Source organism: Primulina tabacum, chromosome 4, assembly GCF_025594145.1.
Source record: "Primulina tabacum isolate GXHZ01 chromosome 4, ASM2559414v2, whole genome shotgun sequence".
In the NCBI taxonomy this organism is placed as follows: Eukaryota; Viridiplantae; Streptophyta; class Magnoliopsida; order Lamiales; family Gesneriaceae; genus Primulina; species Primulina tabacum.
Genome location: NC_134553.1, coordinates 3,061,638 through 3,089,285, shown reverse-complemented (window position 1 = coordinate 3,089,285; position 27,648 = coordinate 3,061,638). Strand labels below are relative to the sequence as shown.

The 27,648-nt window shown below is 33.9% G+C and overlaps 3 protein-coding genes, 2 long non-coding RNA genes and 1 pseudogene across 9 annotated transcripts; 4 read left to right on the top strand and 2 right to left on the bottom strand.

Annotated features, from left to right (window-relative positions):
• The first annotated feature begins 5,651 nt into the window (after positions 1-5,651).
• On the top strand, positions 5,652-6,509 carry LOC142542436 (MAPK kinase substrate protein At1g80180-like). The gene has a single exon (XM_075649060.1). The coding sequence runs from the start codon at positions 5,804-5,806 to the stop codon at positions 6,197-6,199; it is 396 nt and encodes a 131-aa protein (XP_075505175.1). The 5' UTR covers positions 5,652-5,803; the 3' UTR covers positions 6,200-6,509.
• Positions 6,510-9,484: 2,975 nt separating this feature from the next.
• Positions 9,485-16,751, top strand: LOC142542432 (butanoate--CoA ligase AAE1-like; annotated as a pseudogene).
• On the bottom strand, positions 10,934-13,897 carry LOC142542434 (uncharacterized). Of its 5 annotated transcripts, XR_012819515.1 has the most exons (6): positions 13,826-13,888; positions 13,389-13,446; positions 11,673-11,804; positions 11,427-11,587; positions 11,197-11,317; positions 10,963-11,120 (listed from the first exon to the last, which is right to left on the bottom strand). It is a non-coding gene; the product is annotated as an uncharacterized LOC142542434 (long non-coding RNA). The 5 variants fall into 5 exon arrangements; XR_012819514.1 differs by having other exon boundaries at positions 10,962-11,120; positions 11,427-11,804; positions 13,826-13,897; XR_012819517.1 differs by having other exon boundaries at positions 10,962-11,120; positions 11,427-11,804; positions 13,389-13,435; positions 13,820-13,834.
• A 1,705-nt stretch (positions 16,752-18,456) lies between the features above and the next one.
• LOC142542435 (uncharacterized) lies at positions 18,457-19,070 on the bottom strand. The gene is made up of 2 exons (XR_012819519.1): positions 18,887-19,070; positions 18,457-18,712 (listed from the first exon to the last, which is right to left on the bottom strand). It is a non-coding gene; the product is annotated as an uncharacterized LOC142542435 (long non-coding RNA).
• Positions 19,071-19,890: 820 nt separating this feature from the next.
• Positions 19,891-22,416, top strand: LOC142542431 (uncharacterized). Its single transcript, XM_075649058.1, has 3 exons — positions 19,891-20,669; positions 21,186-21,358; positions 21,982-22,416. Exons 1-3 carry the CDS (start codon positions 20,121-20,123, stop codon positions 22,139-22,141), a joined length of 882 nt encoding a protein of 293 aa, XP_075505173.1. The 5' UTR covers positions 19,891-20,120; the 3' UTR covers positions 22,142-22,416.
• Positions 22,417-23,158: 742 nt separating this feature from the next.
• On the top strand, positions 23,159-27,115 carry LOC142542430 (F-box/LRR-repeat protein At4g14103-like). Its single transcript, XM_075649057.1, is given in 5 exon segments — positions 23,159-24,874; positions 25,464-26,148; positions 26,151-26,177; positions 26,180-26,871; positions 26,979-27,115. Coding segments are annotated over 3 exon segments (1,104 nt in total). The 5' UTR covers positions 23,159-24,874; positions 25,464-25,622; the 3' UTR covers positions 26,731-26,871; positions 26,979-27,115.
• Positions 27,116-27,648: the final 533 nt, after the last annotated feature.

Below are 27,648 nucleotides of genomic sequence, written 5' to 3'. Positions count from 1 at the left end.
CCATAATGTCCATTCTCCACATCTCTTCAAGTTAGAAATGGATATTTTGAATGAAAACCAGGCCTGCAATGGAGAAAGGCTTCAAGTGCTGGAAAGGATCTCAGACTTACAGTTATATGCAAAGCTATTTTATTGGTTGACCCAATTTTTAGTACGAAACTCATTGATCTAATTTGCAAGCTTCAAACTATATTACGCTGGATTCTTCATTCAATGAAAAAAAATAACCAAGTTTCATATATAACATTTTTCAAAAACAAGGAATTAAACTAGCAGGTCGGTCTAGAGAGTTTATATTGCTCCTGATAAATTTAAATATAGAAAGTGTGCACTGAGGCATCTCTCTCACTATACAATGATCCAAGGACCAACGACAATCATATGATAGAAGAGAAAAGAAGAGAAAGATAAAGAAGATTTAGCCAAAACTAAACTAAAAGAAAGATCATCTAAAATCATGAACATCCTTCGATTCTTATCTACTTATCCGCAGCGTCCATTTTCCCTAGTCCTTCCATATATACCTAACAACGTACCCAATATTAGGAACAACGTTCTGTATGCACACTTTCAAACTAATGAAGAACATATACTTGGACTCACTCCAGCCACTGTATACGTTCTTCATTCTTTCTGTGAATTCCATCCATGCTGTAAAACAAAACAAAAAATGGTTCAAACCCATGTTTTGACGAGAACTTGAACAGGTACCAGTGCAAAACAAATGTGAGATGAATTACCTCCCCTTGACCCATTTTCTGATTTGGCTGACGGATGCTCGTGTTTTTATAAACATTTTTGTTAGTTCGAATTTTATTAGATTAGTTTTTGTAAAACTTTATTAAATCATAAAATATATCAAGAAAGTATGTTTCGAAGGAATAAATAATTAATAATAATTAATAAGTGGCTCAACTATGACACGACATCCGTAGTTGATTTCTAATAGGAAGTGGATGAGGCCCAACGACTCACGCGCCTACATTATTGTTCTTTTATCCTGACAGCTTATTCAACCGATCTAATCGAAACAATTTCATGTGTATAAAATAATAATAAATTGTACGTAATGATTTTTTCAACACAAAAAATTCAATACAAAATTTCATTATTAATATCTCACGATAAATTCAATGCAATCACGATATAATAACAAATCTCACGATATAATTATCGTAAATATCGTTATATGATATTTAGGCTGTATCTTTAACATTACTCTAATATAATATAGTAAATAACGTATTTAAAATTTTTAAATATGTATATAAATAATAAATATATAAATCTAAAAAATCAAATAAATTCTAATAATATTAAAATAATATTTTAATGAAATTCAAAATCCAAAGAAATTATAAAATTGAACCGGTTCAAACAATTTTTAATCGGTTTAATATCAATCTCATTGATTCTTGACCGGTAAAATAGTTTTTGGATATTGTCAAGATCGGACTCGTGATCGATTCTCGATTGAACCAGTTGGTGGGATCCAATTCTAAAAACATTGATCCTAACTATTGACCAATGGCCACCAAAATTTGTCAAAACTATATATATCACTACAAAAAAAAGGAAGTTAGCGACGGTCAAAACTGTCGCTAAAACCGTCGCTACAAGGGTATGGCGACGGTTTTAACGACGGTTTACATGTCTGTCACGGAAAGTCGCGTCGTCTTCTATAGCGACGGTTTCTCAATAACCGTAGTTAATATGTCGACGGTTTTTTTTAAGAACACCGTCGCTTAGAGTAGCGACGGTTAACATAAACACCGTCGCTAAGTTAAGCGACGGTTATAAACAAACCGTCGCTAAAATACGCGACGGTTTTGTCAAAAACCATCGCTACAGTAGGCGACGGTGTTGTCAAAAACCGTCGCTTTAATAAGCAATGGCTTTGTCATAAACCGTCGCAAAAATAAGCAACGGTTCTGTCGAAAACTGTCGCTATAATAAGCGACGTTTTTTTTTTTTTTTGAAAAAACCGTAGATTCATGAAACGACGGTATTTAATCCAAATACTACGTAAAATTTCATAAATAAAATACTACGCAAAAATAAAATATTAAATTTTCTGTAAAAAAAAACGCTTTAAAAACCTGACGTGCGCGAAGATATGCAGATCTACGTAACGTTGAAAGATCACACCGACGAGCAAATCTACAAAATTAATACGAAAAAATGTTAGTACAAAAAAAAAAAGAAACTCGAAAAAAATTGATAGACCTTAAACTCCCAGAAAAAAAGGCGCAAATCGCTGAAAAAATGCTCGCAAACCTCGGTATATATAGAACCATAGCAACGGTTTTTGCAAAAACCGTGGGTGCTAGCGACGCTTGCGATTGGAACCGTCGCTGTTGGCGACGGTTTTTTCGGAACCGTTGCCGATCTAGATCGACGACGGTTACGTACAACCGTCGCTACTGGCGACGGTAAAAGAAATCCGTCGCTATAAGCGACGGTTAATAAACCGTCGTCGAATTTAAAACCGTCGCTTTTATTTTTCTTAAAAAATATTTCCTTAAATATGTAGTTATATAAAAATATATTTTGTCAAATATAATTGAAAAAAAAATTACAAGAACATTTGAGAAATGTAATCATATTACTAATCTATAAATAATAATACAAGTGTTTGGTACAAATGTCGTAAAAAAAAAATCAGAAAAAAACGTAGATACGATGACTGGGATGCGATCTCTCAGCATGGCGTTCTCCGACGACTGACTGACACCCGATGACCCAACACGTTGACCCGGAGCCATCTCATCTTGATATAAGGTGCTGGCCATCGACCCACACCTATACATCTTCCCTTTCTTCTTCCCCACAACCACAGTCTTGAACATGCTGTTCACCGACTATGGGCTGGGACAAGCTTTGATTTTTTGTCATCGACTCAGCCATGTAGCGCTCCATCTCCTCATGTGATGTTGATAAAAAATGAATCATATCGATTTTTCATAATGTAACGTTAATGTGAATAACAAAATTTCATAAACTTACGTGGTGCAGACGGGATCGCGGGTCAACGAACGATCACTAAATTGTTGAAAGAAAAAATTCGTAGCGACGGTTTAGGTCTAACCATAGCTAATAGCGACAGTTTTAGACAAACGGTTGCTAACAGAGATCGGCGACGGTTATGGTTTAACCGTCGCTATTGGCAACGGATAAAAAATATTGTCGCCTTCTATTGCGACGGTCTCGTTTTAGTAATATACTGTCGCCTTCTATTGCGACGGTCTAGTTTTATACCGTCGCACATGGCAACGGATAAAAAACATGTCGCCTAATATGGCGATAGACATAATTATTATCGTCGCTAAAGGCGACGATTAACAATCCCGTCGTACAAAATGGTGACGGGTCTGTTCTAACTGTCGCAAAATAGCGACGAGTTTTCAAAGACCGTCGCTATTTCAGCGACGACATTTGAATAACCGTCGCTACCATAGCGACGGTTGTTGATAAACCGTCGCTTAATTTATTAGGCGAAGGTTTTGGGTAGAACCGTCGCTAATAAGGCGACGGTTTATTATAAACCGTCGCTACAGGAAACCGTCGTTATGCCAACCGTTTTTTTGTAGTATATGAATAGAAGTATCAGAATAGTGTTATGTAATAAAATTATAAAAATAACGAAAGAAATGCATACAAAATACAAAATTCATAAAATGAAACAATATTCTGGATGCAATTTATGAAAATATATCATGAGAAAAATTACAATTTTAATTTTGTATGTTAGATCTATTTTGGGGTTTAGTCATGTAATTTGTTAATGTTTGACTTGTTTTCTTTTCAAGTCATTTTTTCCGTCTGAAATTTGAGATTGTTCCTTTTAATTATAATCAAATATGTTTTCTTTTCTCTCGTTTCTTTTGTGAACAAATCGAATAATCCAATGGATCAAACTCACCATTGGCTGCTATGAAAGATATCGGTATTGCATTTCAGATAAAGCATTCTGAAATGGAGCATACACCAAGAAAGAAGATCATCTTATCACTTTTTTCTCACGGTTCAGCCCTTTGCTAGGAGAATTATTTGATTTGTTCATGGTTTGCAAAATACACCAAATTTGACATTGATTCTCTCGTACCTAGTTTATGTGACCACAATAAAGTTTATATTATTTACATTAAAATTAATATAGACAACGATAAAGTGAAAATACAAGGTTTTTTTTCCCTTTTTAAAATAATGTGTCGTTTTGCTTTATTTTGTTCCATTATTTATGTTTATATTTATTTTAATGTGCGATATAAATATTTAATTTTGATACAGGAAAGCGTCAATGACAAATAAGCAATATTCGATGAGTTTGGTAGCTTTTGGCAAAAAAAAAAGGCAAAGGAAAAAAATTTAAAGTTACAGGATGAAAACTTATATTGACAAGTTTTATGATTAGAAGTCTAAAACTCAAAACAAGACAAATTAAATAAATAAAAACCACAATTTTCACATTTTTATGTATTTATGCTTGATTTTCGTTTTGATATATTACATATTAAAATGATTTCTTATTCATTGAATCAATAATGTAAAAAAACAAATTTGCTCTTGTATATTTATCTCTTTGTAATTTTGATACTAGATGTCATTCAAAGTTCAATATTATTTTTTCATTATTGATTTTATGTATTTCAGTCATTTATCTGACGTGATACTGATGTGTCTGATATGTGTATAGAAAAATACCAAAATTCTTAATGGAGAAATGACTAAAATTATCAAAAATTAAATAAAAATACATATATGAGATTGAACATATAAAATAAAAATAAATATACGAAATATAAATTATAGTTTTATTTTTTAATCATACAGAACTGGTATATAGTAAAAAAAATTTGTGTAAATTGTTCGTATTATGATAACTAGAACCTCAAAATTACAGAAAAGATCCAACTAATGCATGGGACAAAATAGAAAATCAATGAACGTTTGTCATGGTTCAGACAATATGCCAAATAATTAAATTATTACGTAACAAAACACAATTATGACTCTGGCCTTATTTGCTACCCGTGATATTCTCCCCCGCCCCATTGCCTCATATTCTCAATCTTATCTTATCAACAAAATCATATAAAAATTAGACTTTGTTTAACATAATGACTGTCTCAGACATCAATGTGGAAGAGATTCCTACATATCTACATACAAATCAAGAAGTCGATCGACTATAATATTCTTTAGTTTGATACATTTGTTTTTTAAAATAGAATTCAACTGTTCTACTTCATTTTATTATTTTTCAAATTTCCAAATCTGCACATAAATGCCACATTCTAGCTCGTTTAAGCAAAGAACATCAGCTAATCATGTTATTAATGTCTTAGGTAGAGGACGGATCTCTCCCACGCTTTCTTTCATTTTTGATGTAATTATATCTCACTTTGTTTGAATATATTTATCCTATTTTATTTATAAAAAAATGTACAGAATATCATTCTTAGATGTTCATCATATAAACATCGATAATGTGACATTCAGATGTATAATTTATATTGTATATTTATCGTAAATATTTATATAAACATCCGTGATTGACATTCAAATATATAATTTTTATATGTTTAATTGTATATGATAAGTAAATGCATGTCTTAAGACTACACCCACACTATATATAAATATTAAAAAAAAAAAAGAATAACTTCGCAGCCCTTGGGGAAATATCTGGAGAACCCCCGATAACCGAAACAGCGAAAGGACACTCCGAACGGGGGAAGTCAGGAACCCCGAAATCGAAGAGAAGAGATAGCGAAGCTGTTAAATCCGATTATCTGAATTGATGGCTGGTTTACAGAGATCGGAGGTGTCATTTAGGAGGCAAGGCTCCTCGGGATTGGTGTGGGACGACAAAATTGTCTCTGGTGAGTTGAATCAGCTCGCACAGCCTAAACAGGAAAACAACAGCAAGGAAAATCAGCATGAAGGGAATGAATTGAAGAATGATGGGGTCACCTCTACTCCAGTCGCCGCCTCCGAGGATTCGGCGCGAGTTCCTGAACTGAAGATCGAGAGAAGCAGATCCAACGGCGAAGGAAGGGGGTTCAGGACGGGGAGAGTGTCCCCGGCGGTCGAGCCGCCGTCGCCTAAGGTTTCAGCTTGTGGGTTTTGCGGTGCATTTGGGAAAAACGAGAAGACACGCCGCCAACGTTTGAAGCCCGTCAAGCGCGTGATGTGAGGGGTTCGCCGGCGGCGGGTGGTGGGATATGACGTGGGAAGGTGTACGACTCGTTTCGCCCGATTGATTCGAGGTGAATCCAGTTTATTGAATTTCGAAAATTCTACTCAATATTTTGCTTTTGTTAAATTTAAATATTTTATTGTTTTGTTTTTGTGTGTCGTTCAATTCTGGTTTCATATTTATTTTATTTGTATCCACTAAAAATAAATTATTTCCAATTTTTTTACTTTGGGTGATATATTTGCTTAATCATGTACAAAATAAATCTTATATTATCATTTTTTATGCATTGTTTATTATCGGTTTATTACTTCTTTTATGTCAGTAAATATTAAATATTTTGAGTTCAAACAAAAATCCAAAATAAACCGCTGAAAATTAGGAATCGAACAAAATGGATCATATTTAATCTATTTTGTCTAATAATTCAATTTGCTTTGTTTGAATTTTCATTAAAAAAAGGGATTTTTATTCGCGGGTCTACATAGTTCATATTTACAATAAAAATAAATCATTTGGACATTAATATTAGTATTTTTTGATAATGTTTCAAATGAAATATATGTCTTACAAAATTGATACACGAAAATGTATCATATGATTTTTTGTAGTTTTAAAACATAGTTGGAAAAAAAAGCAGGAGAATAGATGGGGGTGTACAGAAAAACCAAAGAGCTCGATCTTCTTATTCACAAATTCTTGCTCATGTTGTTTAATTTTGAAAATAAAGTATATATCCAGTTTGTCGGGATATATCTCGATTTCAACCACATTTCAATGGTATGGGTTAATTATACATATATATTTAAATCGTAATATAAAATATAATATAGTGTAACGTACGGTTATTTGTTCTAAGGGTTGGTATTTTAGAGATTGAACTAGGAGTAGGTTTTTTGTGACACGGTCTCACGAATCTTTATATGTGAGACATGTCAATCCTACAGATATTCACAATAAAAAGTAACACTTCTAGCATGAAAAGTAATATTTTTTCATGGATAACTTAAATAAGAGATCCGTCTTACAAAATACGATCCGTGAGATCGTCTCACGTAAATTTTTGTCTTGAAACTAATTATTTGTTCAATGAAATTTCAATTTGGCGCGATAACTTGGCAAGTCGCACAATTTTGGTACGCAGCTTTGCGATGTCTGCGAGAAATGTCTTGCACAAAACAATGATGATTTTATTAGTTAACCAAATTTGAAGTCAAATAACTAACCCATTTATATGTATACTATCTGTACTATTTTATTAAGTTTGAGGTACTTAAAGTAACTAACTTTGGTATCATGGTCTGTTTTAATAATTATATATATTAATAAAATGTTAAAATTTTAATGCAACTTATATATAGTTCAGCGGTTAGAGTCATTGTTTCTTGGAGTTTAGGTTATAAGTTCAATTCTTATTTGATCTCATTTTTTTATTATTTTATTTTTCAATTTATTTTTTAATTTATATATCAAAATTACAGTGTAATCCCTCATTATTTTTTCAAATTATATTTTGATCCTCATTTAAATATAAATCAAATGAATTATAAAAAATATTATACAAACACGCAACGCGTGCGTCGTTGAACTAGTTTTATAGAAAGAAAGAGATTGATATCGATAGATAAAATTATCAAAATAAGTTATGTTCGTCAAATGGATCATTATATAAAATTAATGGATTGAGTTGATAATTTGTTAATTAATTTTTTTAGTTAACTAATCATCATTATTACCCCTACATTATATTTCTTATATACATTTTATTTTATTTTCAAAACACACAGTAATTCTTTTTACATACTAACTACCAATTATACTTGGAAAATTAATCACATCATCTTCTTATATTATATTGTACTAATCAAAAGTTATATTATTTGATGACAAAAACTCGTGTGAGACGGTTTCACAGATCGTATTTTGTGAGACGGATCTCTTATTTGGGTCATCCATGAAAAAATATTATTTTTTATTGTGAACATCAGTAGGATTGACCCGTCTCACAGATAAAGATTCGTGAAACCGTCTCTCGAGAGACCTACTCTTATTTGATTGATACAACAATTTCACATTCATCTAATATTTTTAGTGGGGAAAATAAATTCGAATTACTCATGATAATGTACCGTACTAACTTAAGGTAAATAATCTTGTTTGTTTATTTCGATAAATTGATTACTAATTTAATTTTTTTGGTAAATTTATATAGATTTTTTTTTTTCCTGAAATATATGCTAAAAAGATCAAAGTTAGACAACATTGTTTTGTTATTCATATTTTAGTTCTGTTATGTCATTTCGATTATTTGGATTTAAAAGTTCAAGCATTAACCAATCAACTAGAAAAATTTAGAATAATTTGGCTATATTTTAGACCGACTACATACTCGAATATTTAAAAAGAAATAAACATTAGAAATTTATAATATATGTAATAAATTTAACATTATCATTCTAAATAATCTAGAATAAACATATTTGTTATTTTATGTAACATAACTATGCAAACATTGTTTGTTATTATTTTTACGTGAGATCTAATGAAGAACTAAATATTTTGAATAATAAAATTTAAAAAATTTCGATCAAATCATTTAATAAGTTTTTTTTAAGTACATGTATGATATTGGTATAAAATATAAAGATAAAATGTAAGGCACTACTCATAGGATTTGAACTTGAATTCAAGACTTACTTATCTCGGACAACGAAAGTACAACGAAAAAACTAAATCTACCTAAATAAAATAAAAAAACAACATGGAATTAGCGAGACTCAAACCTAAGACCAACAAATCTGCGTCGATGCTCCATCGATATTTAATAAATATTAATAAATATCTCGAGTGTACAATTCTTGTTGATAGTAAAATATTTTTCGTGCCTGATAATTTAAATATTTTTTATAATTCTATAGTACAAAATTTTTAAAAATTTGAAAAAATATTACTTTTAATATAACATCTAAGGACTAACTAATATTATTAATTAATTAAAAAATATATATCTTGTGAAACGGTTTCACGAATCTTTATCTGTGAGACGGGTCAACCCAACCGATATTCACAATAAAAAATAATAATCTTAGCATAAAAAATACTACTTTTTCATGTATAATCCAAATAAGATCTCCGTCTCACAAAATACGACCCGTGAGACCATTTCACACAAGTTTTTGTAAAAAAATAATATTTTTTCACGAATGACCCAAATAAGAGAACCGTCTCACAAAATACGACCCATGAAACCGTTTCAAACAAATTTTTGTCTTAATTAAATAGATAATTAACACACTCGCTGAGAATAAAACCCTCGTTTGAGTCACTATTCAACAAAAATGTCAAATCATTTATGATAAAGTATGCACAGTGGCCACTAATCGGCAACCGTATCCATACACCGAGTATCTCTCAAAGGAATCTTTGATGCATTTACCAATCAATTATTATTCAAAGTCTTGTTTATGATAAAGTATGCACAGTGGCCACTCATCGGCCACCGTATCCAATATCCATACACCGAGTATCTCTCAAAGGAATCTTTGATGCTCCTTTGAGGCTAATTTACCAATAAATTATTCTTCAAAATCTTGTTTTACCAATAAATGAATTTATTTCTCCGGCGGCGTACCTCACATCTAATAGCTCGTCGGATCTTCAGTGACGTATCAAGCAAAGTGCACTATTGGGGTAATAAATCCCGCCAACTCTGTGAATTGACTGCAAATCTCGAAGATCTGTCGCGGAAGAAATTCGAGGGTTTGGTGAGGTGTCCGGTGAATTACGTGCCGTTAACGCCGATTAGCTTTCTGGAGAGAGCTGCGAGGGTTTATGGAGATAGAACTTCGGTTGTGTACGGCAGCTACAAATGCAGTTGGGAAGAGACTCATCTGTGGTGTGTGAAGCTTGCCTCTGCGATGGCCCAGCTAGGGATTTCTGGATTCGACGTGGTAATTAACTTGGCTGTTTATCTTTCTAACTTTTTTGTTATACTAGGTATGATCACCTCAATTTTGAGGTGTTTTGCCCAAGTTTGCGGTGCAGTGTGTTATCTTTTCTTTTTTTTAAGAAATGAACTATATTATTTTTGTGTAAGCAATTGTTTTACACATTAATTGCCGTTAAACACATAAATGTAATTAAATATGAACCAGAGTAAAACTACCATCGATTCCTTTAAAATTAGATGACATAGTTAATAACATATACTTTCAGTTTTGAAGGTGTTAATCAAAATTAAATTGTCCAATTTTAAATTTAAATGAATAAAAAACGGAAAACAATGTTAAGTATGGAAAAAAGAGAGCCATTACTTTATAAAAAACAATTACATAAATAGATTTATACATGTCTGAAATACCTAGGTGTAAGATGACACGTTAGACATGAAAATTCATTTATTCAACGATGTGTAAACTTGTTAGAGTTGCATATACATATTGTAAGTTTGCAAATGTTTTATCAATTTTATTTGAAAACTGATATAGCTGATTAGATCGAATGATTTGAATACTATCATCTTTTTCTTCAAGTCATATTTATCTTGAATACAATGATTATCTTTTTATTTTACTTTATTATCGTAGCTACATGATTATTATTCTAGGGTTGGAATTGTGCTCAAGGAATGAGAATGGTGAAAGTGGAAGAAGCTTACATAGGTGAAAATAGCAAGGGAAAATTTTGAATTTGTGTAAAAGGAAAAGAAGCTTAGCTAGCTGCCTTAAATTGGAAATGGAAAACTTTTTCATATTAAAACTTAATATGATGAAAACTATATAATCAAATGGCGGGAGACAAGCTATGATTGTGTTCCGTACAAATTTTCAACCCCTTCATTGCTTGATGTTCTGACTTGAAAAAGAAATAGCAAATCTTTGAATTTTTCATTGATGTGATCTGGGCTGCGCTGCCTTTCCTGTTGTAGATAAAGAGAATGAAACCTAAAAGATATGAAATTTTTTTGCTAAAAAGAACTGGGTAATAGAATATACCTCGTGTTCTGCCTCAATAATCTCTTCACCGGACATGCCTAACAACATTTCTGTTTCCTTGTGCTTTAGGTAGACGTTCAAACTTCGAGTGCCATCAAACAATTCTGCTTGGAAACGAAACCTAAACGAATATAGTAGGTTACAATGTAAGCTAATTACAATTTGTAATAAAATTTTTAGCAATTACGTTTGTAATGGGTATATGATTTCAAGGTATTAGAATAACTTACAGTGGTTTGAGACTTGGAAAATCGTGATTACAATAGAGACACGTAAATTCATATATGTAGGCAGCTCCACAAGCTTTGGAACAACTTGGACATACTAAAAAGTATAAATGATGCTCTGATTCTGTAATTTTCAGCTGAGCTTTAATCTAGAAAGATTTAACCTGCGAATGAAAATGTATTTACACTAATACCTATTCATACAATTTAAAGAGAGGTGGAGAAACATGTGAATGAATGTGAAATTACCATCTCAGTCAAGCTGAGGATTTGACTGATTTTTCGAATCTGAAAAGCATATGGTTGGTCTATGCTTTGGCATGCTTTCTCTTACAGCCTCTGGGAACCGGCATTTCTACATATCCTCTGTTGTCTTCTAGCCTGAAAAGGTGTTCGTATGTCAGTGATCCATCTTCCACAATATTTGTTCCAAGCCAAATTCGAGAAAAACGCGTTAATAAAAAACAATAACTCCAGAAAAACTTATACACAATCATACCGAAGGAAATCAAAATCTGTTGTATAAAAAAAAATCTGTCCTTTTAACCAATTTAAAATCAAAGAGACAAAAAGTGTTTGTTTGATAAAAAAAAATGAGCCAAAGTTTCACCTCATTTGATCATATGCTGAAAAGTGAAGTTCTAAGTAAAAGAAAAGCAAGTTGAATAAAAATATATTGGAGCAATTATAAGAATATATGATGTAAGAGTTATATGATGTAAGAGTTTGAAACTTTAAGATGACTATTCTTAAAAGCTTAATGAGTCGATCTTTACATTTGCAAAAGAATGATATGGTAAATAAGGTCCTGCCTGATGATTATAAGGGAACTGATTTCAAGATTTAAGCAAAGTACTCTAAAGTAATTGTTAATTAAAACAAAACACATATTTGCTGCTTGCAAACTACAAGAAATATGCTAATAAAGTTTTAATAATTAATTTAGAAGGCAACAACAGGCAATAATTAACCTAGCCAACTCACACATATCCTTTGTTATGTTGATGAAGATGGTCAAAGTAGAGTTTAATTTGAATTCAACATTTACAAAGGAGATATATGAGTTGGCTGTGTTGGCTGGTGGATGAGCTTCTATTTTTTTGTTTTAAAACTAATTTATGTTCAAAGCTTAGTAAATAAGTCATGTTAGAATAATGAACAATGTTAGAAACTTCCATACAAGCAAATTAGCAATTTTTGACATAAAAATATATGGTGATGGTTGGTATTTCGTAGAGAATCTGCACATAACTACTGAATCAAAATTATAGAATAAATTCATAAAAATAAACTTTTGACAACAAGCTCCATCGTAAAACCCAAAAGGAAAATAATCAATCTACAAATCTCAGATTTAAAAAATTGGGTTAATGTTTGACGCTTCTCAAAGCAACATAAAGTGTTACTTGTACAGAAATAGTAGTCGAGGACAACTAAAGTTGTTACAAATAGTCACAAATAAACTATAAATCATATGTTCTCATCGTAAATAATATATTATATTACACAAGTAATATAGTAAAAAACAACCACAATATGTTTTTAAACTATATGAAATGGTAAGCAAGTGAATAATAAAGATATGAGAGAGACAGTAGCTAGCTAACAATATATGTAAAGATCAATCAAAATAAAACCATGCACTAAATATAGCAAGCAACTTCCAAAAAAATAGAGATCAATTAGGGAATTTTAAAATAACATAACAAATAACGGGGTTCTCAATTACCATAACTTCAACCGATCAGCACCGGGTGTTGGAGGATCAAATAGTATAGTAAATTTTTTTTGCTTTTTTTTATCTTAGACACAAAATGTCAAGGGGATTTTTTTCACAGCCTCATAAATAAACCAAAGTGTAAGATTTTGATGTTACTGCGATTAAACTCTAATCAATAGCTCAAGACAACACAAATTTTGACATTGAATGAAACTGAATTCCCTTAAGTAAAAGCAGAATATTACCAGATTTGTTTGATGGTGTAGCAGTTTTTATTTGTGTAGCTACCATGCTCTATGTTTCCTGTATGAAAGATTGGATGACATCGTATGTTAGGTATAAATGTCTGAGAGAGAGTAAGTAAATAATTTAATATTTAGCTTGTTTAAGTGCTTTTTTTTAGCCACTGAATCTACATGCTTGATATTGTAAGAATCAACCGGTGCCGGTGGGTTTTTTTTCACAGACCATCGCCAATAACCCATTCAATGAATTAGGACAAAAAAGGCGAAGAGTATCAAGGAAAACAAAAAACCCAAACGAAAGCGACGGTGTTGTTTTTTTTTTTTTTACCCAAAGGGCATCGTCGCCTAAATAACCCATTCAATTAGTTAAGACAACAAAGGCGAAGAACACGAGGGAGAACAAAAAACCCAAACAAAACCAAGAGAAGAACGCTAACCTATTATAGAGCTTTGCAATCCAAGAGAAGAGAGCACCGCTAGGGAGAGATGAAGCTCAAGAAACAGTGAACAAGTAAAGAAGATGGCAGAAACGAACAAAAGGGAAGGAGGAAAGAGGAGACAAGGACATGTGCGCTCTGTAAACCGGTTCCGTAGGTTGCTTTCCCTTTTTTTTATTGCAGTGGATTGCAAAACAGGTAGCAAGTGGTCATCTATTTCGCGAAGTGAATTGCACGTGTTAAGTGATGACCGACAACCGGACAAAAACAGGCCCTTCTAAACTTATTCAGGCTTTCATATATGTAGATTCTCTATAGATATCCTATTTTATATATTAGTTCAATTTCACCACGTTCGAGTCCATGAAAATATTATAAATAATATATAAAATAATATAACGATTTAAAATTATTTGTTCGAAGGAGATAATATAATGATTTATTAATAAACATTTTTTTAAAAAAGATTCTACATAAGATATATTTATATAAAAAATAATAATGTTAACATAAAAATAAATTTTTTCACGAAGTTAGTACTCCATAATATGATCTTATATAAAAATTAATATTTTTAACACAAAAATAAATTTTTTACTCCATAATATGATCTCAGTTTTTCGGACGTTTATTTTTATTTTTTTAAAGTTAAATTTAATACTGAATACCATAAAAAAAATATTTTTTATTGATGATCCAAATAAAAAATTCGTCTTGTAAAATTCGATCCGTGATTCGAATTTACACAAGTTCTTGACTACTATCTATCACGTGATTGCATCTTACACTTGAGAATATTGATTACTCACGTACGTTGTTGTGTGTGAAACGCTGAGAGGGAAAATGGTTTTGCTTAACTGATTTGCTGTCTCTGCGACGCTTTATTTTCTCGATAATCTCTAAACACTAAAATCTTGGATTCTCAATGCTGTGCTTTTAGAACAGGTAGCAACCCTGGCCCCTAACGTACCAGCAATGCAAGAATTGCATTTTGCAGCGCCAATGGCCGGAGCAATTCTCTGCACATTGAACACTCGCCACGATTCCAATATGATTTCGATCCTGCTGCACCATTCCGAAGCCAAGATTATCTTTGTCGACCACCAATTACTTCATATCGCTCAGCAAGCATTCCATATTCTCGCTTCAGAATACAAAACCAAACCACCAATTCTAGTGCTCATCCCCGAACATAACAGTCCATCTCCCTCGTGTGATATTCCCGATATCCACGAGTACGAGTCGTTCTTGGCTAGCGGAGATGGTGAATTTGTCGCCAGACGACCCAAAACCGAGTGGGACCCTATCAGTATTAACTACACCTCCGGCACGACGTCTAGACCAAAAGGGGTGGTTTATAACCATCGGGGCACGTATATAAACGCACTTGCCACGGCGTTTATGCACGGGATGGGGTCTATGCCCGTCTATCTTTGGACAGTGCCGATGTTTCACTGTAACGGGTGGTGCCTTATTTGGGGGCTAGCAGCTTTGGGTGGCACCAACATCTGCCTTAGGCAAGTTGAGCCTAAGGAAATTTTTAACAGCATCGTGCTTCACCATGTTACACATATGAGTGGAGCACCCACAGTATTAAACATGATTATTAATTCAAGCGATCAAAAGCAACTTCCTCACAAAGTCCACATAACGACTGGTGGTGCACCACCACCACCTTCAATCCTTTCCAAGATAGAAGAGCTGGGTTTTCGGGTTTCACACTTGTATGGGCTTACGGAAGTTTATGGACCTGGTACGTCATGCATATGGAAACCCGAATGGGATTCTTTGCCTCAGGAGGAGCGGTTCAGGTTTAAAGCAAGGCAAGGAATGGAGCATTTTGGCTTGGAGGAAGTTGATGTGAAAGATCCCACTACCATGAAGAGTGTTCCAAAAGACGGCGCAACAATGGGTGAAATTATGTTTCGGGGGAACACGGTAATGAGCGGATACCTAAAAGACCTTAAAGCTACCCAAGAAGCCTTTGCGGGTGGATGGTTTAGAAGTGGCGATCTTGGTGTAAAACATGAAGATGGGTACATAGAAGTGAAGGACAGGTCAAAAGATATAGTAATCTCGGGCGGGGAAAATATAAGCACGATTGAAGTCGAAACAGTCTTGTACCGGCATTCAGCAGTTCTTGAAGCAGCTGTTGTAGCAAGACCTGATAACCACTGGGGGCAGACTCCCTGTGCATTTGTGAAGTTAAAAGATGGATTTGACGTTGATCCTCAAGATATAATGAACTTTTGCAGGGACCATTTGCCTCATTATATGGCACCGAGGACCGTTGTTTTCGGCGATCTACCAAGAACTTCAACTGGTAAGATTAAGGGAAAAAGCTAGGGCCTTAGGCAGTCTTTCTTGAGCATCTCCCCATATGACCTGAGTTGACAAATCATGACAAATGCTCCTGAGGTTGTGGGGTTACCTTTTCAATTGCCACCGATGGCTGCGGTAGAAGATCTTCTGTTTTTGAGAAAACCCACCTTATACTTGCGCTTTCGTTTTCGTTCCCTCTGGCATGATCTTGAAAAACCACTCCGGCTTTTGGTCGCTTCCTTCTGTGTTTTTCATCATGTGAAGGATTACAACTTGCGCTTTAAATTCGGAATAACTTCGAGTCTTGTATCGGTTACGTACGTAAGCAATTGCACAACAGTTGATAAATTTTTAAGATTCTCTCCTCTAAGAGACAGCTCTGCTTTTGGATTTGGAGCCTAACAGTATCACCAAACAACACAACAAATACAGCACGAAGGTGGTTTCCGCCACATGTTATCAGAATCAACCGACGTTAGGCACTACATAATTTTCTTGGAGTAATTTCGAGCACTGAATGTATTTGAGCAAAACTTGCAAATTTCGAAGCTCCGGTATGAATATCCACAAACCAGAGATTGCCGCAATATAATCTATTCGAATATGAATGTTGAAAATCCCCATTCTTAGAGTGAGCTGAAAAAATCTACTTCACTTCCACACACTATAAACAAGAATCCACCAAAGCAACAAGAAACCGAACCAAATCAATGTTTATATTTAATCTTTCTGCGCAGGTGGCATTTCAAATGTTTAGTTTTTTTTAAAATTTAATATTATAATCCAATATACTGAGTTGATTCTCATAAGTGCAGGGCTTACTCTAAAATTTAATTTAATCCAATATATATATATATAGTGTAATTAACATATTATTTTTATTAGTAAAAATCAACATTTGAATTAACGATTATATTATATTGAAAGATGTGATTTTTTTTTTTTAAATGAAATTAAGACAAGATCAGTCAATCTATATGTGTTAAATTTTAGTCAACATATGACTTTTCATATAATAATTAGTTATTGTTATTCATATAAATTCTGTATATATATATAATCAAAGTTTATATATTTTTCAAAAAATTATATTCTATTCTGGTGAAAGAATATTAGTATTCCAAAGAAGGTTCGATACTACAATCCCGCCACCACTAGGAACCATATAACCTTGTAATTTCCACCGTTGATTTACTCCGTTGTCGTTCAGATCCAATTTCTGGTAGGTCCGCCGCTGCCACGTGACAACATCTAGACCGCCGCCACAATCGCGGCCACCTTCAGATTAACATTCATTGATTCATTCCCATCCTCGGGTATCTTTTTGATTATTCTACTATATTATTCCGGGAGCCCTTTTCCTGGTTCTATTTTGTTTTTGGTTTTTATCCATGATTTAATGATATGAGCTTCGTAGCTTGGTTAATCAATTCAACTAGTGGGAATTTGGCTTGAACTTACGCGTTGGATAGGTTGAGTAGCCATATAATCTTTCATGTTTTTTTTTTCACCGGGCTATAAATTGATTAATCGAGGTATTCCTAACCAAGATCTTTTTTTTCTTTTTTGGAAACTCCTAACCAAGATTGTGAAGAGAGAAAACTACATGGTGTAGCAAATTATGCTGGATCTTTCTATGCGTAAATTGATTTTGAACCACGAAACTATAGGACTGATACCATCCCAACGACAGTGGTTGTGATAGCATGAGTTCCTAACGTGGTGCCTCCAAAGCTCTGCTTTTCATGACCCGATCATTTGAATTCTCAGGTGTCCTGCCAAGCATTTGCATTTTGCAGTCTGTTGATCAACTTAGTGGGATTTTTTTTTCTAAATGAAGTATTTGGATTTGCGTATATGTTAATTGCCTAGCATACTTTCGTGTTGTGAACCTGTTTTACACTTGCACATGGTTATAACTGGACCATAAGTTCTCTCTCGAAATCACCCATAGTTAGAACCTACCATTGATATGGTTATGGAGAGTTCAACAATATCTAAAGAAATCAGGCATTTAGTCCATCACACTTATTACTCGCAGTAACTATCATGCTACTATGACGTTTCCGTAATATTAAGAGCTCATCTTCCATCAACCAAATACAACAGTCCATGGTATATCCGTATATATACTTGCCAAATCTGAACAAATATGGATCATCTCCCTGTCCATTCTTATTGCATCGTGTTGCTAGCCACCATCTTCAATCTCAACTTGGTGATCACTCTACAACCATATTGCTCCCAATTGGTGTCCTGAACTGTCCAATTTCCACTGTTTACACGTAATATTGACATATTCTTTATTGAAAAACAAGATCGTGATGAGCAACTGATGTTTTCACTATTATAGCCACCATTTCGTAACTTGCATGACACTTTTTTTTCCACCTATCCGGTGTCATCTGATTATGTTATAACCAGGATTCTCTTTTATTGCTATGTTGTACTTTTCAACGATCTCTCTTGCACTTTGACCAGGTGTTGCCGCAATTTCAGAAGATTTCAGGATGCATTCCAAATCTTTGTTGCTGTGATGTTCTGGATTTTTTTTCTTCTGGTCTTCTGCATGGAATGGGAGGAATTAATGGCAGAACAAACGCATGATCGTGATTAGGATATAGTTCAGTAAGCTTTTATATATATATATATATATATATATATATACATGCTAAAATGAGTCAGGATAGCATGAGTTTAATATCATGTCTTTGTAGATAAGATGACAAACATTCTTACAAAGTAGACCATTTCTCTTTTCAGGCAATTGGGTATTTCCTTGGTTGAACAAGGATTTAGTGATTCATGTCATGCTATGAAAGACAAGAATACATTGAATATGGATAAATTTACTTCAAGTAAATATACACAATCTTGAAAATAACATTTGTGTTGCAATGAATTAGGGTGGCCTGCTTGTCTTTTTCAGGCTACAAAAATCTTGATCTAATGACAATGATATGATCTTGAGTAGTTTGATTTTCCTCCAGAAATAACACGGGAATCTTTATTGGTGGAGCCCCATTTTATGAAATATCATTGTGGAATTGTCGTCTTCTCTTTCTTTCTAATCTGTCATTTTTATTTGCTTGAGAAACAGTCTGAATCACAGATAAAATATATATTTCTCTGCTTTGTTATTGTGGTGCATGATTTATGGATGCATTATTACTTTATTCCAAATTTAATTTAGTTTTTTCCCCCCGACTCTATGTAATATTTATGTTCGTCCGTATTGTATATTATCTTTACATATATATAATTATATTTTTTTATGATAGTGAAACTCGCAATCGCTTGAGACAATAGTATATAAATCACGCTAAACTTTGTGTGACAGACGTGTATGAGAAAGTATTAACATAAGTAATCGAACTGGCCCTTGATTAAGTGTTCAGTTACATCACTAGCTCGGATATTTTTCAACAGCGTTTTAGATATTTTTTTGAGTAGTAATTCATTGTATTTTTTTAACGATTGGATATATTTTTATAAACATGTAAAATTGTTTGATGTATAATGTATTTGAAATTTTTGGCGATGAGGTATGGCAAATTGAAAATTATAATTTTGAAATAAAGCCTTTTATTTATGTCTATATTTTTTTTAATTAACAAAAAGACAAATTACTTTAAAATGAACAATTGGTTGGTTTAGTGAATCTATTAATTTAATGATTTTTTTATATATAAAAAAAGACATTTGTTGTGATATGCATAAATCATGATGCAATCAAATGTAGTCCATAATAATCAATCAAATAAAAATCTCTGTACATGCATATCTCCATTTTCATCTGATTCCGATCCGACGGCCACCATTCGGCCACTTCTTCTTCAAAGTCGGCTTTAAAACCTGACCCCAATCACCGCCTCCCTTCCTCAAGCGCGGCGGAGCACTGCCTTCTTCTGGCAATATCTATATATCTGCTGGAGAATCCTACCTTATTGTTAGTGAATAAGAAACTAATCGAATGAAAAGAATGTTACTGAGAAGCTCTTCCTCACCACTCTTGAATTCATGGCTACCCAATTCAGCATCCGGGTCGTCCTCGGAATCTAATACTCTGCCCCAATTGACGCGTACCCGATCGGTCTGCTTTATGACGTCGCTTCATTGCGAAGACAGCCCGGGAAGATGCACTCCGACGCGGTCTGCATTAGAATCGGATCTCAAAGACCCGTTGAAGCCGAAGAAGAGCTTGATGCTACCGAAGGTCATGGAGAGGAAAGAACCGCAGAATATGGGGTCCATTTTGCTGTCGAGCTCTGGATTGGGTGAGTCGATGGCGACCGAGGGTTGTTATGCTCTAGCGGAAAGGGAGAGGATGCCGCTGATGCCGTTGGTTGGCGGTGGCGGCAAGAGTTGCGGAGGTGGGAGAGGATCTTATGATGGATCTGGTTCGCAGGATTCAGGGAGCTGGAATGGGCATGATAACACAGATGCGTATTATGAGATGACGATTAAAGCCAATCCTGGGAATGCTCTTTTACTGGCAAATTATGCTAAATTCTTGAAGGAGGTTATCACTTTATCTTGTCATCTTAAAGATTTCGTTTTTACAGTGATTAATTTTCGAGTTTAATTGCACCCATCCTAATAGCTTACGCAACATAGAGTGTGCAGATATGAAATTTGAAAGTTCTATCATTCGACAATCATTTCTCCCTGCCTTTTATGATATTATTGGAGTTGGATTTTTTCGCTTGTTCGCGCGAGGGGAATTTTTTTGTCTTGTTATTGTTTTCTTAGGTTTTACCTGTAGTAATTATCAAGAGAACCTTCTGCAAAATGTTTTATGATTTAGTTCAAATACTTTTGTTTCATAGCTTGTTTATAGTTGCTTTTGTGAAACTTTCCTGAAATGAAAGTTCTCCCCCGCATGAATGCACAAAATCTTGTTCTTGTTTATATCTGGGGTCAGTGTCGGCTAGCTGATACTGAACCTTCAGGAAAATCAGCAAACAGATGCTTAATTCATCAAGTTGATGTATATTTATTTACTCTAGGTTTGATTTTAGTTTTTATTGTGTTAAAGGTTAAGGGAGACTTTACTAAAGCAGAGGAGTATTGCGGAAGGGCGATTTTGGCCAACCCAAATGATGCCAGTGTGTTATCACTCTATGCTGATTTAATATGGCAAACACAAAATGATGCTGAAAGAGCCGAGACTTATTTTGATCAAGCTGTTAAAACAGACCCCAATGATTGGTAAGCTTGAAGTTATCCATTCTTATTTTCTTGATTAGATACTTTTCTCTATGGCTACTCCAAGATTGTAGATTATTATCTTGACTAATAATTTTGGTTTACTCTTTTCTTTGTTTACATTGAAAAAAATTCGACATTCTTATCTTGAATGATAAGTTCATTTTGCTGATATGTTTATTATTAGTTTCTCAATGGTACTTCAAATTCTCCAGTCAATACAACATATATGCTCAATAAATACAAAAAGCTTTAATTGTTGCCGAAAGCATGATGAAATTGAGGTGGATATACATCTCTAATGAGTGAATTGATTGGTCGACACCGCTTTCGTTGTTCTGGCATTCCTCAAATTTTCTGGACGGTGCATTTGAGTCTCAACTTTCATCTCTGTGGAATATGTTTTCCTTATATTTGGGTATCTTGGTTTTATCACCTAGATCATGAAATAATGTTGCGAGCCACTTGAGCACGAGTTACTCATACTGGCTTTTAATCCCCTGTTTAAAAAATAACAAGGACTAGGCAAACTATGGTTTGTAAACTTCTTAAATGATTGAGCCATGGAAGGTTCATGTTTTGCTGCGTATTTACTTACACCATGTAAATATTATTGTCTACTGCAGCTATGTTCTAGCTTCATATGCTCGATTTTTGTGGGATGCGGATGATGATGATGATGAAGAGGAAGGTTCGAAAAGCGAATATGGATTGGGCATAAGTAGCGCATCATCCAAGTTTTTCGAAGAAGGATCTCATTGGCCTCCACTGGCCACAGCTTCTTAGTCCAATCTCTGTCATGATATGGATCAAGTGAAGGGGGAAAGAGTCAAACTAAACATGTTTAAATTTTGCATAGCATGATGATGTGGTGTTTTGGTGTAAATATAGAAGAATAACGAGATTCTGACTCTTAACTTCTTTATCTATCAAAGTTTCCTCTCCTTTATCAGTAGGCTTAAAGAAACTTGCGAGTAATGAATGACTAATGTGTATTTTGGTTTGTTTGTAGTAATAAAATCACTTATGAACTACATGGAATTTGGAATCCCATTTTTAGATTTCATTGTGTCAAATAGTCGAATATTTATTTCATTTTTTACAATATTTAAAAAGATCCTGCCCCCTTTCGAACTGTTCCAGACTCGGGTGTGGCCCAAAGTGTAAGATGACAGAACAAAATTAGGACATCCAAATATACATCAGTATGTACAAAATAGAGAAGATAATAAAGAGAATCTCTCTTTTAATAGCTGGTCTCGGTTGTGTTGGCAACATGGCTTTTCGGCATAGAGACTAACGAACTTCCCTTGGAAAATATTATTAGTTTTTAATTAGAAAATATTGGCTTAAAGAAAGAAAGATTTAGTGCCACCTCAAATAAATTTTTAAATAATATGTGAACTATTGAAAAATGAAGTTACAATCGAACATTAAATTGGAGTTGAAGAAAACTGTATTTTTAATGCTAGTATATTTTAAAATTAAAACTTCCAACTTTCTTTTGGCGTAAATAAAATTTAAATTTTTATTAAACTATAATTCATACACCAAATAACAATATAATTAATAGTTACATTGGATAGTAGTTCTGTCTTCCCAGTAGATTGCCACACACGGTGTTGTTTTCTGGTCAGTTTGGTTTGCAGACTACTGCATTAGTCTTTTACTTGTCCCAAAATAAAATAAAAAAATTACATTGCAGAAACTCATAATTAGTTATTCAATTACATCAACTTCTTCGCAATCAATTTTTTTGTTCGCTTCAGATTCAAGACTTGGCCCACATTTCCCGGCCCGTAACTGATTTAAGAGCCCACTTCGGCTGTACTCATATGTAATTCCCCGCGTATTGCTACTTGCTAGGCCTACGTATCAGGAGCCGATCATTTTATACGGCGACACAAGAGAACGTGGAATCGGTAGATTCTCTGTTTTTACCCTTTTGTGTGGAATTTCTCTTTATCGATTGTTTGAATGCATGTGATTGATCCATTTTAATTCACCATTTTTGCCCGCGTTTCATGGTTTCGGGAATTGTGGGATTTTTTTATGCTGAGAAGAGGTGTGCCACAATTATTCCTGGTTTGGCATTCAAGTACATTTGATGAATGAGAAGCTTATCTTGTTTTACGCAGTAGAATATATTATCTTGCGTTCTCGGAAAATGAATTTAGATTGTTCCCACTGGCATGTAGTAGCTGGTTTTGTCTACCATCCAATCTAGTAAAGTTTGTACTCTTGAAGAACCAATGTTCTCAAAGGGGAAGTTTTTGTGTGGGCAGCAGCGTAAGGAAACATGATTTGACGTCTTGAATTAAAGTTATTTGCGTATTGAATTGAATAACGAAATATTAGCACAATTTTAAAGATTCAAACTAAATTTCAAGTCTGGTATTCCATTTACTATATTGAAGTAAGAGTTTCGTGTTTGCCGTCCAACGTTGTATCTTCTGAATTCATATTTATAAACGACCTGCTTCTAGAAAATTCAGGAAAACAGAAAAAATTTAAAATGGGGATCTGTTTCTTGTTTTTTTTTTTTTTTTTTGTAGAAGATGCTGATAAATGTGGCGTGGAGGTGATCATACATGATTAAAAAATTTGGAGCCTATTTCTATGACGCTCTTATTGATTAATGTTAGTTTGTTTCAGTTTCATATTTGGATACATGCGTCCAACATGCCTGCCTTCTTTCTCCATAAGGATTGTAACGATGGAAATGATGTATTTTATTTTGTTTATGTGACTCCCTGCATCATGATGCCTTAAAGCTTTTATATTTTCTGGTTAGGCATCAATAAGTCCATGTTGAAAAAACACTTGTGATTCTCGAATAATTACATGTTTCATATTTGAATGTCTAATCCAATATTTGTCATGTTGAACTTTAATTTTCAGTGTTCGCGACTAACTCAGATACTTGAAATCCAATGTTTGAACCAACTGTTCCACTTATAAGGAGTTAATTGGTTGGCGAATGATATTTTGTAGGATTAAAATGAAGTGTAGTTTGTTAGAGTGACCTAGTGAAAATGTGACATTGCCTGAAGAACAAACGGAGATTGAAGGTTGAAGCCATTGCATACCTACTTTTTTATTTAAAAACTCTAGATGGGTGAAATGTGTGTGTATAACAATCATTCAGTCACTTGAAAGTTGCTAACCCGTCGCCCATGTTGCTGTTATTTAAATACGTGTCCGTGCATGTGAAACGTGTCTCTTATGGAAACACATGTGTTACCATGTATCTTGCTTTTCATGCGCAGAGTGTGAGGGAAAGTGTTAGCTGGAGGAGTTCATAAAAAAAACCGAGAGGGTGGTGGTTTCAAGGTACGGTGAGCTGCAGCCAAGAAATGTTGATAGTAGAGAATATAGGATAGTATAAAAGAGGAAATAAGGGGATAGAAGAAATAAGTAACTATAAGAAAAGAAAAAAAAGAAGAGAGGTGCCATCGAAGATAGTGGGAAAAGAGAACTGGAGAAGATTCAGAAGTTTTCTGCCAAACATTGCCACTTGTGAGTGCATTTCTTTTAAATCTTGGAAGATAGTTCGTGTTTCCAATTAATATGTATTTGATCACCTATGCTTATTAAAAATTTATTGCTTAATTTAAATTTAGATCGAGTAAGATTGTCTTCGAATGCTTGTTATCTTAGTTGGTTAACTTGTACATGACAGAATGGTTAAAAAGTGAATAAAAGAAAGTCCACTTGCTAGTTATTAACTTATTAGATTGAGATTGTCTCTACTTCACATGCATGCTCATACTAGAAAAATTATTTTTTTTTACATGTTCTTCAAGAGCAGAAATGAAATTTATCATGGCCTGTTGGATTCAAGAATTACCATTATTTTACTTATATAATGTATCTGGAAATTCAGTTTTCTACTTCAGTGTCCTGTATTACGATGCAAATGCCTTATAACCACAATAAATTCTGGTCTGTTTGTTTAAGAAGTTCATGCACCGTTAAGATTTGAATTTCTTTGTTTTCTAACAAGATTTGCCCAGTATTTGAGTTAATATCTACCTTGGTGATTTGACATATTAAAGAAGTCTTTAGTAGAATCATTTTGTAATGCACACTTCATACTGTTTCGCAGGAAAATCATCATAATATTTTCTTGAGCAAAACAAAGCTAACGGGTTGCTACATTTCCAATGCAAATCAAGAAACAGGATTGTATACGGCAGAAGCAAGAATCGACAGCTCCATTTAAGATAAGCTACAATACCCTTGTGAGGCATAAAATATCCTTGATATGTCTCCCTCCTATTTGTTTACAATGGGGAATTTCTCGCATATGGATACAATCCAAAATCATTTTAGGTCCCTTGAGAAAGCACCAGTAAATGAAAAAATCTTGGATGATGATGGTCGAGATGGTGATGAAATTGATGGAATAAGCAATATGCCCAATGAAATCCTCTGTCACATCCTATCGTTCCTGCCAACAAAATATGCAGTTGCCACTTCTATCTGCTCCATCAAATGGAAAAATATATTCTGTTTCATACCAAATCTTAGACCCCACCTGGATGACTCGTTATTATTAAAACAACGATCAGCCTCCAGCACCAATCCGATCAGTTTTATGAATTCTGTTGTTAGATTATTAAATGTCACTTTGTCTGAAGTTCATCCTATCTATGCCTTCTGTCTGATTTGTCAGAACTTTAGTGATGGGTTATGCATTTCCGATTGGGTTAGTGATGCTTTGTGTCTTAATGCCAAGAGGATTGATCTCCAGGTCCGTCATCTCAAGAATGCCAACGCTTTGTTCGACAGTCTTTTGGGTGCAAAGTAGTGTCTCTGAATCTCTTCTAAACTTTGTTGACCGTGATCTTGAATGCAGATCCAATCTACCGAATCTTAAAATACTCTCCATTCAATTCGTGAAATTTAAGGATGCTAATGTTCTTCTAGAAGGCTGTCCAATGCTCGAGTATTTGTTGGTATATAATTGCTATTGTTACCCTGGAGAAATACTTAGGATCTGCATTCATTCACTTAAAGTTTTGAAATCAGTTAATGATTTTTACTGTCTTGAGGGTGAAATCGAGTTTGAAGCTCCAAAGCTTGAAGAGTTAAACTATCGTGGGTTCTTGGAAAATCGTTATTTGGCAAAAAACCTGAAATATCTTCAGATAGCTCGGCTAGATCTTGATCAAAGTATCAGCCAGTATCCATACGAGTTCAATGAACATGCTTCTGAGCTGATAAAAGTCTGCTCAAATGTCGTGAAGTTGATCTTGTCAGAACCGTTCATCATAATGAGATTCTATCTTCTTGACCCGAATGAATGCTCGTTCTTTTTTATACTTGTCTATGTAAAAGATGTGATCTGTTATATGCTCGTCATTTCATGAAGATCTTGCAACTTTTGCCTCATCTACTTCCCCGGTTTCCTAATCTTATCAGCAGTAATAGATATGAATTATAGTGGATGGGAACTGCTACCCAGCTTACTTGAGTGTGCACCCAATCTCAAGAATTTGCTAATTAAAGAGGTATGAGCAGTGGCCGTGATGGTTAATTTAATATCATCGTTTACAGTTTGTTAGTAGACTCGTATTATTATTATATTATTATTATTTTATTTTATTTTTGTGTGTAGGGTTTTGACATGGAATGCTTTGAAATTTTCAAGGATTCCCTACCGGAATCATTGTCCATTAACTTGTCACAACGGAGAGAAAAAGGTTTTCTTCTGGAGATCAGTAGGGAACCAAGAACCATTGAGTCAAATATAGATACACCAGCAGCCCTGTTTGATAGAGAAAACGAAGAAAGGTATGGGAGAAACACTATTAGCTGGTAATTGTGACGCCCCTATTCTCTTGGCCGAAAAGGGACACTAAGGGCACTTCTACAATTCTTCCATTGAATGGATAGGGAAGGGGTGCAGAGCTTTTGTTTCTTTTTTTTCATATGTTTTCAAAAGGTAACACGGGATTATATTCACAAAACTTGGTGAAAGTCTTCCGATGGATGATTTATTCATACTAGAATGAGGGTATCACCCAAGTTGTTAATGGCTCATGTTGAGCCAGATATATTTTTTCACGTGGGTCAACACGTGAGAATTAACATTGGGGGTTTTGTAAGATCGAAGTAACCTGATGGATGTTGATACTAGTTTTCGTTCTTCAATTTGCTTAAAAAAGGGACAAGAGGTTAGATGCAATCTTTTTCAGTCGGATTATAGCATATTTGTTCATTAAATTTGTGTTAAAAGAAAACAAGAAACATTAGATGCTATCTTTTTCATATGCATAATGGCTTAG

What these genes read in the sequence shown, in the direction of transcription:
- LOC142542431 (XM_075649058.1), top strand. Translation starts at nt 20,121, where the DNA reads ATGAAAAGAATGTTACTGAGAAGCTCTTCCTCACCACTCTTGAATTCA. An exon ending in ATGCTAAATTCTTGAAGGAG is followed by an intron (nt 20,670 to 21,185) that starts GTTATCACTTTA and finishes ATTGTGTTAAAG; the next exon opens with GTTAAGGGAGACTTTACTAA. An exon ending in AAAACAGACCCCAATGATTG is followed by an intron (nt 21,359 to 21,981) that starts GTAAGCTTGAAG and finishes TGTCTACTGCAG; the next exon opens with CTATGTTCTAGCTTCATATG.
- LOC142542436 (XM_075649060.1), top strand. Translation starts at nt 5,804, where the DNA reads ATGGCTGGTTTACAGAGATCGGAGGTGTCATTTAGGAGGCAAGGCTCC.